Source organism: Orycteropus afer, unplaced genomic scaffold, assembly GCF_000298275.1.
Source record: "Orycteropus afer afer isolate SDZICR_OR568_19922 unplaced genomic scaffold, OryAfe1.0 scaffold00002, whole genome shotgun sequence".
Taxonomy (NCBI): domain Eukaryota; kingdom Metazoa; phylum Chordata; class Mammalia; order Tubulidentata; family Orycteropodidae; genus Orycteropus; species Orycteropus afer.
Window position 1 is genome coordinate 24,025,436 of NW_006921589.1, and position 9,693 is coordinate 24,035,128.

The 9,693-nt window shown below is 41.5% G+C and overlaps 1 protein-coding gene across 1 annotated transcript in view; it reads left to right on the forward strand.

Annotated features, from left to right (window-relative positions):
• Positions 1-9,199, forward strand: part of IDH1 (isocitrate dehydrogenase (NADP(+)) 1) — a 37,649-nt gene extending 28,450 nt beyond the window's left edge. Inside the window, exons 5-8 of the mRNA XM_007934661.2 lie at positions 798-949; positions 5,088-5,228; positions 5,962-6,124; positions 9,109-9,199. Coding sequence (XP_007932852.1) covers positions 798-949; positions 5,088-5,228; positions 5,962-6,124; positions 9,109-9,199 — 547 coding nt within the window. The remainder of the gene's footprint in view (positions 1-797; positions 950-5,087; positions 5,229-5,961; positions 6,125-9,108) is intronic.
• The last annotated feature ends 494 nt before the right edge of the window (positions 9,200-9,693 follow it).

Here is a 9,693-nt window from a genome sequence, read left to right on the forward strand (position 1 = left end):
TTTAGTCCAATTCTGTATCCTTCCCTTCAAGGCTCAGGGGTCCACGATTATCTTCTGTGTCTGTGTTAATTGGTTTCCCTTTTCTTTGTTGAAGAGGGTATGTGCAATCCTTCTGCCTAGTCTGCCATCTTGCCGGAACTCTAATTTTTCAAGTATGTGAGTTACTGAGTCAGGACCACTTCCCCTTTTTCTGAAACCCATTGTTTTATTATGATTTAAAACTTTGCTTTAGTGTAGTCACTTGAACTTGACTGTAAGTTTACAACAACTTTGAATTCAATGACAGTGGTTATGTGTTAATGTTGAGGCTGGTATAGCTCCCTTCAAGGTGCACGTGTTCAGGCCAGGGCTCAGAAATCTTTCCTGAGGCATTTTGAGTTCTCTTCCTGCTATCCATCAAAACAAGTCTAGAAATGGTCCTCAGATACACCTTTTCTGGAATGATATCAAGCAGCAGAATAGTCTGTTTTTCCTCTTGATTATATAAGTTAAATTTCAGGAATCTTATCACTAGTGTATAGAAAACTGTGGAAAGTCATGGTTGTGACCCTCCACTGTCGCTTAATTCTCACACCTTTCCTGCAGGGTGGGTGAAATTGTCTTTACAGATGGGAAATTGGGGTTTTGTGGCTAGAAAACGATAAGGAAAATGATAGGTTTGAGCATGTAACTATCAGATTTCCAAGTTTATGCTGCTGCTTCTAAATATCAACACTTTCTGTTCTCTCTTTTGGAGCAGTAGACAACACTTCTAACAAAACCAATTCCTTCTTTGTTCTCTTTTCTCTGTGTTTTAGGCAGTACAAATCTCAATTTGAAGACCAAAAGATCTGGTATGAACACAGGCTCATCGATGACATGGTGGCCCAAGCTATGAAATCAGAGGGTGGCTTCATCTGGGCCTGTAAGAACTATGATGGTGACGTGCAGTCAGACTCTGTGGCCCAAGGTAAGGAGCTGGGGGACCATGCAGAGGTGAAGGTTGGCCTGCAGCAGAATAGGTCATTCCATAGTAGTTTCTCCAGTTTAGGGGCTTTATTGTAGCCTTCTGTTTGTAAAATCCTGAAATGGTTGCATTGTAAGGCATTCAGGCCCATCATCTCATCTCATAGGAAAGGAAATTAAGCTCAGACTGTGGAAGTGACTTAGCTGCACACAAAGAGGTTACTGTGTAGATTGAGATTCCTGGCTCCAGCCCTACCCATTAATAGTTTACAAAGCTTAACGTTTTTCCCCACCTGAAGTGTCACAACTCCCAACAGGTAGCCCAACTGCTTGATCCAAAACTCACTCATTTCCTCTGCCTTTAGTTTCCCTCTGGTGAGAATGGAAAGCCCAGAGCAGGGAAGAGTAAAGTGAAAGGCCCGGGTTGTCCAGTAACCAAAGGGGCTGTCTCCAGGAGCTCATTCATTTGCACAGCAGGTACTAATTGCACCCCTTCTGCCAGCCTTGAAGCTGCTCTAGTACTTTATGAAACAAGAATATTTACTTACTTAGTTTTAAACACAGAGGAGCTAAATCCAAGAAGCCCAGGGCTGTTCACAGAAATTTCAAGAACCACAGGCTTTATACCAGGCATAAGAGCCAAGCCAACAGCAACTCCCCTTGATTTCCTCAGTGCCAGGTTGCTCTTCAATTTCAGTTACCCCAGTAGCTATGTAAACTCGATCTCCCCAGATGAATGTTAGTATTGCGTTGATTGTATTTGCTTTTTTCCAGGAAGTCATTCCTTTTCTTTATCTTATGAAAGTTCAGCATCTCCTATCAGTTTGAAAATCAGTAGGCCAGCCCAGTAAAGATAACTTTTATGTCAGATAAATGAGGTATACAATTCTCTTTACCCTCATTCCGTTTCTCCTAATCCTCACAATCATTTGAACTGTATGCATTAGAGAAAGGAACATTGCTGTGTGATGGCTCCACAGTGGGTAAGGAAAGGTATTCCTTGTAATCAGAGCTCTTAGAAAAGAGAGAATCATTCCATTATTTCTAAGTGTCCTCATAGCAACAAGAAGAGAATATCTGAAGGAATACAGGTATATGTTGCTTAACGTCCATGATATATTCTGTGAAATAAGACATAATGTAATTTGGATGTTGTGTGAACAATCCCTGTATGTTATTTGTTATTTGCTGTCGAGTCGGCCCCGACTCATAGCGACCCCTCCTTGGGTTTCCGAGGCAGTATCACTACGGAAGTAGGATTGCCCAACCTTCCTTCCGAGGAGTGGCTGGTGGGTTTGAACCGCCAGCCTTCTGGTTAGCAGTCAAGTGCCTTAGCCACTATGCTACCAGAGCTCCTCCTAATCCCTGTATAATCAGTAGTTAAAAGACCATAAAGCGTTTTATATTAACACTTACAGGAGCCGGCCAGACAAGGCCAGAGAGCTGTATCACTGGATGCAGGAGGCTGACTGTGCAGTTAGGCCCAGCAGCCAGATCTGGACTTTGAGGACATGATGACACAGAGCAGAGGGCACACAGGGGCACAGAGGGGTAGCCAGGGAGACCCGGCAGGGAGTGGGTTGTGAGTGCCAGAAGCGTAGCTGGTGGTGGTGACCCTGGCTGCCACCATTCTTGATGTGGCTGCTTCCTGATCTTGTGAAGCAACCCGCAACTGGGAGCCTGTGAGCTCCCTGGGAGGCTGGCACCTGCAGCAGCAGAAGTGCCACAGCAGACACTGCCCTGCCCTGGGAGTGAGACGCTGCACAGTGAGCAAAAACAGGAGGGGCTGTGGGGTTGCGATGCACCCTGGAACCCTGCTGCTCGTTCACTCTGAGGGTTTGGGGTCTTTAAAACCATTAGGGGGGAATAATAAACAAAAGGAGTTGCTTTCCTGCTTAAAAAAAAAAAAAAAAAACTTACTATGAACTATAGGACTATGGGCAGTCATATGTTGGAGTCCAGCCCTATATGCAGTTGGATGTCGCCTGACATTAAGTCATTAAGTGATGCACTGTTTTGGTTACCTAGTGCCACTCTAACTGAAATACCACAAATGGGATGGCTTTAATAAACAGGAGTTTATTCTCAAAATCTGAAGGTTTTAAGTCTGAGTTCAAAGTGCGAGGCTCTAGGAGCTGAGTGAAAGCCCTTCAACCTTGGGCTTCAGCTCTGCCTTCTGCTCCCGGCCCACTGAAGCTGGAGGCTTTTCTTCGCTCAGCTGCTGGCTGCCGAGGCTGACAAACCCAAGGTCGACAAGTAACAAGACACAGTCCCGATATTACCAAACCACATGGCAGGCCATTAATTCAAGTCCATAAAAGTCCCAGGGTCGGCAGAGCATGGCAGACTGATAAACAATGGCACAGCTGCATGCAGGGTTCAAGCATGCCATAAGCTAGAGACCATTCCCAAAGCTGCCTCTTTTATACAGAAAGCAGACCACATCCCTAAAGCAGCTACTCAGCTGCTTGTGGTAGATCCTGCCATGGAGTTGATTGCTAGTCTCATCATGGGGAGTAACTACCTCCTGCTGCCCAGCTGCTCAGCCAGGCCCAGCCAAGTTGACACACAACTTTAACTACCACACATAACATAGATTTCAAATGCAAATATTGAGTTTATAGAGCTTCAAAGAACTTTGAAATAGCAGTCGTGTAGTGCATTGTCCAATAGTGCACTGATAAGGGAACTGAAACGTAAGCTATGTGACTGTGGAAGGTCTGGAGATAAATGTGACCCAGGAAGCTAAACAGATTAAAAGGCAGCAGAGCTGTCTTTATGACGCTGCTCTGGAAACAAGAACTACTTTGGACTCGCACCAAACATTTCGTTTATTTCCTCAGTTCTGACAATGTCATCAACTAGTGCCTTCTAACATTAATAGACAACCTCACTATGGGCATGTTTTTTAAGTTTCCAATCACTAAATATTTATTTAAGAGTTTACTAAAGCCTCAGATCAATGCAGTATTGTAAGGAGTTACTAATCCCATGTGGAAATTTTAAATTTCCTAAAGATAATTTGAAAATAAAATTAGTGTTAATTTATACATCCAAAGATGCTAGAGTTGATCTCAGACACTCCCCCTCCAAAAAAAAAGTAGTAGCCTATTCTAAATTTATACTATTAATGACAAAAGTACTATTCCCAAGCCAAACGCACTGCCATCTAGTTAATTCCAACTCACAGCAACCCTATGGGACAGAGTAGAACTGCTCCCATAGGGTTTCCAGGGCTGTAAATTTTTAGGGAAGCAGATTGCCTCATCTTGCTCCTGTGGAGCAGCTAGTGGCTTCCAGCTGCCGACCTTTTGGTTAGCAGCCCCAATGCTTTAAACACAGTGCCACCAGAGCTGCTTCAGGTGCTCCTGGGAGGTAGCAAAAACAGGAAAGGAAGTTCTCCAAACTCAAGTGTAAAATAGTGAATGAAGAAGAAACATCACTTGTATGAACTTAAAGATTGTGATGTGGTTTCTGAACAGAAAATTACAGAATAGAATTGCTTTGCTGTGAGTGTTAAGAGAATAAGGAAGGGCAAGTGGGTTGTTTTGACTTACAACATTCTGTTTCACCTGCCTCTTTGTAAGGAGTCTGAGTATCTTGAGAGCAGGAAACAACTCTTATAAAACTTTGTTCCCCAAAATAGCAGAGCATTGGCACATAAATATAGAAATAATATATTGAGCTCTTTAGTAGCAGGTACTATTCTAAGGAATATGGATATGTATTCTTTTAATACATGTTCGTGAATGTGCCTATTTATTTATTATTCACAACAACCCAGTGAGATTGGTACTTCTGTTACCCCCAATTTACAGGTAAGAAAACTGAGGCATAGCAGCTTCTCATCAGAGAGCTAGGGTGGAGTACAAGCAAGCAGACTCCAACTTTCCATTAGGGAACAGGTACCTCTGAGATAATAAAGAAAAAAAAATACAGCTTTCCCAGACCCTTCAGATGTTGTGAGACCCAAAGTGGTAGCCTTACTTTCGGAAAAGCAGAAGAAAGTAGGGATGACTCTGTGTGCCCATGTTTATTTTGTTTCTTAGACCAGTCAAGATTTAGTCATTTGCTCTCATCTCTGAGAGACTCAGTCTTCTTCGTGCACTTGAACCCAGTACTTCATGCTCTGCCACTTACAGGTTATGGCTCCCTTGGTATGATGACCAGTGTGCTGATTTGTCCAGATGGCAAGACAGTAGAAGCAGAGGCTGCCCATGGGACTGTCACGCGTCACTACCGCATGTACCAGAAAGGACAGGAGACATCCACCAACCCCATTGGTATGATGTGTTAACATCTGCACAGATTTCTGATCAGAGAGTGATGATCTCCAAAGGAACTCTGATGGATTCTTTTGGCTGCTTAATACCAGTGTGCAAAGTCATCACCAAGTAGCAGTTTTGTTCTACTAAGAATAGCCATTTTAACGTGCTTCTTCAAATATATATAATTGATACTCTCCTAGTTTGTGGGGGAATATTCTTTACAGAGACGAATATTATGATAAGTATTTTCCTTTTCCTCTAGTAAAGTGAAATATCACATAGCCTAAGAATTAAAAGCCACACAGATCTTTCCAATAAGTTTTCGCAGACAGCACTTTAAAGAGATCACAACCCCGAAGAAGACGCCAGTATAGACATGATAGACATTTTCCAAATTAAAAAATGCCTTAAGATTCAAGAATTAGTACACACCCATGAAAATGTACTTTCTTAACACTCTAAGAAAATCCAAACTTTTTTCTTTACAAAAGTGCATATTATTCAAATTTTTAATTTGGTAAAATTTTTCAGATGCTTCTAAAACTAATAGTTCATGTGGATAGCATCTAATGAAGTCAATCACCTAAACAAAAAAACTGTTCTATTTTTGTAAATTGTGAAATATTTGAGAATCTCTATGACTGGTATGATTGAGATGTGCTTTTTTTCCTTTTCTCCCCCCCTCCCCTTCCCCTTCCCCTCCCCCTTTCCTCCTCTTCCCCTCTTCATCTCTACATCTCTCTTTTAGCCTCCATTTTTGCCTGGACCAGAGGGTTAGCCCACAGAGCTAAGCTGGATAGCAACAAAGAACTCAGTTTCTTTGCAAAGGCTTTGGAAGAAGTCTGTATTGAGACCATTGAGGCTGGCTTCATGACCAAGGACTTGGCTGCTTGCATTAAAGGGTTACCCAAGTAAGTATAATATGCCCTAAACTTTATGGTCAAATCACAACTTATCCTCAGTGGACTCAAAACATCAGTAGTTTTTGGAACTTTATGAATTGTTATTCATCATCTAGATTGGGGATCAGCAAACATTATCTGTCAGTGAATATTTTAAGCTATGTGACATAATATGGTCTCTCACAACTATTCAACTCTGCCTCTGCTGTTATAGCAGGAAAAGAGTCATAGACAATTTGGAAATGAATGGGTGTGACAGTGTACCAATAAAATGTTATACACAAAGCCAAGGTACTAGCCAGATTTGGCCCATCCCATAGTTTGCTGAAGACGTAGAGTGAGAGATATCATTGCTGATGTCAGGTGGATCTTGGCTGAAAGCGAAGAAGACCAGAAAGATGTTTACTTCTGTTTTATTTACTATTTGATTGTGTGGATCATAACAAATTATGGATAACATTGAGAAGAATGGGAATTCCAGAACACCTATACATAGACCAGGAGGCTGTTGTTCGAACAGGACGAGGGGATACTGCATGGTTTAAAATCGGGAAGGGAGTGAATCAGGGTTGTATCCTTTCACCATACTTATTCAATCTGTATGCTGAACAAATAATCTGAGAAGCTGGACTATATGAAGAAGAACGTGGCATCAGGATTGGAAGAAGACTCATTAACAACCTGTGATACGCAGACACCACAGTTTTGCTTGCTGAAAGTGAGGATGACTTGAAGCACTTACTGATGAAGATTAGACACTTTAGTCTGCAGAGTGGATTACATCTCAACATAAAGAGAATGAAAATCCTCACAACTGGACCAATAAGCAGCATCACAATAAATAGAGAAAAGATTGAAGTTGTTAAAGATTTCATATTACTTGGTTCCACAATCAGCACCAATGGAAGCAGCAATCAAGACATCATATGATGTATTGCATTGGGCAGATCTGCTGCAAAAGACCTCTTTAAAGTACTGAAGAGCAAAGATAGCTCCATGAAGACTATTATGTACCTAACCCAAGCCATGGTCATTTTCGATCACCTCATATGCATGTGAGAAGTGGACAATGAATAAGGAAGACCGAAGAAGAATTGATGCTTTTGATTCATGGTATTGGCAGAGAATACTGAAAGTATCATGGACTGCCAAAAGAGTGAACAATTCTGTCCTGGAAGAAGTGCAGCTGGAATGGTCCTTGGAAGTGAGAATGGCCAGAGTTTGTCTCACCTACTTTGGTCAGGTTGTCAGAAGGGACCATTCCCTGGAGAAGGATATCATGCTTGGTAAAGTGGAGGGTCAACAAAAACGGAAAATGCCCTCAGCAAGATAGACTGGCTGCAACTATGGACTCAGATATAGCAAGGATTGTGAGGCTTGCACAGGACCGGGCAGTGTTTCATTCTGTTGTACATAGGGTCACTATGAGTCGGAGCCAACTCAACAGCACCTAACAACAACAACATAGTTGGCTGACCCTTGATTTTGTTGATAATCATTGGATGACAAAGTTCTGAAAATAATAGACAATTAGAAACAAAGGAACCTCAGAGGTTATTTTATTCCATCTCTTTATTAAAGTAAGCAACAGAAGTATAAGATATCTGTCTCTTGATGGTCCCTTCCATAAGTGTCTGTTAACTAACAGTCAAATGCACAGGATTTTTCTGAGCATTTGGTAGCCAGTGTTCCAGCTGGATTAGCTGCTAGTCAGAAACTCCTTCCCAAAGTCAGTTACTGTGGCTCACCTCAAGAAACACTAAAATTTAACACAAATACCATATCCCAATGGTGTGTCTTCAGAGGTCTGTTAGGGTCGTTTTATACCAGTAACAGGAGTGAACTCAATCACTACACTTTTTATGTTAAATTTGCAGAAAAAATACAGTGTTTGCAATGTTCGTATCAGTGTGGTACCTTTGTACTCTATTTAAATAGACAACTAACAGCAGGATTATGCCAGTCCATTGTTTTGGGGTTTTCTTAAGATACTGAGAAATAAACTCAACTCGCTGTCATGGAGTCGGATCCAACTCATCATGATCCCTCCTTGGGTTTCCAAGGCGGTGTCACTGCAGAAGTAAATTGCCCAACCTTCCTTCTGAGGAGTGGCTGGTAGGTTTGAACCGCCAGCCTTCTGGTTAGCAGTCAAATACCTTAGCCACTAAGCCAGCAGAGTCCCACTGATAGAAATAAGAGCATTAAATTATTTTTTAAGGACAAGTGACAATTTGTGAGAATGTGAGTCAGGACCATATCATAAATAGGCTTTGTAATTATTAAGGTAAAGGAACAAAAAGTAGGATGATTTCCATATCCTGAGCATCAGTCTAAACTTAAGCTCTGTGATAGTTTCACCCTCAAAACTACATGGTAAGAAATCTAGTGTGAGTGATGTAAATGAGCTTCCTTCACAGGCTGTTGTAGAACCTGAGTTACGAGATTGAGTCAGCCTTAAACCTTGAGTAGCACAGTCTGTAGATTTGTAGCTGGTTAACCTTAATTGAAGAGTTTTGGTGGGGCCATGATTAAGCATTCAGCTACTAACCAAAAGATTGATAGTTTGAACCCAGCAGCCACTCCATGGAAGAAAGATGTGGCAATCTCCTTCTGTAAATTGTTGTTGTTGTTGTTATGTGCCATCGAGTCAGACCCAACTCATAGCAACCCCTCCTTGGGTTTCCGAGGCAGTATCACTACAGAAGTAGATTGCCCAACCTTCCTTCCGAGGAGTGGCTGGTGGGTTTGAACCGCCAGCCTTCTGGTTAGCAGTCAAGTGCCTTAGACACTACGCTACCAGAGCTCCCGTGCCATTATGAGTTGGAATCAACTCAATAGCAACAGATTTTTTATTTTAACCTTAATCACTTTTCCTCTAGAGATAACTACAACACTGCTTTAACATTTCTAAGACTTTTCTTCTACCAGCTATCGACTTCTATCAGTCCAGAGGCAAACTAAATTTCCTTTTTCTCCCTCTCTGTTCTATTTAGTGTGCAACGATCTGACTATTTGAATACCTTTGAGTTCATGGACAAACTTGGAGAAAACTTGAAGATAAAACTAGCTCACGCCAAACTTTAAGATCATACCTCAGCTTAGGAGCCTACGGTTTTTTTGTTTTGTTTTCTTTTGTTTTTTTTGGTAACTAGGTCCACTGGTTTACATTTTTCTGCATAACACTCAAGGGTAAAGACAAAATCAATTTTGTAATTTGTTTAGAAACCAGAGTTTATCTTTTCTATGTGTTTACAGTCTTTTTCTTATATGTACAGTTATTGCCACCTTCCTGAATGTGGCAGGAAACTTTATTTTCTAGTAGCTGCCTGGGAATTACTTTAGTACTCATTTGTACTTACTGTCACTTTTTCTCTTGTTCAGAAATAAATGACCAAATCAAGAGTGCTTGAAAGGGCAAACTGGAGCCACAGTATTGTTCTCTTACAAATTCAGTCTCTCCCCCATCCTTGGTTTTGGTGGCACAAATGTATGCAAGGAGCTGTACATTGAACTTGTGCATGATTTAGAACAAAGGGCATGAGTGTAACTAAAACATATGGCAGTCATTTTTGTAAAGA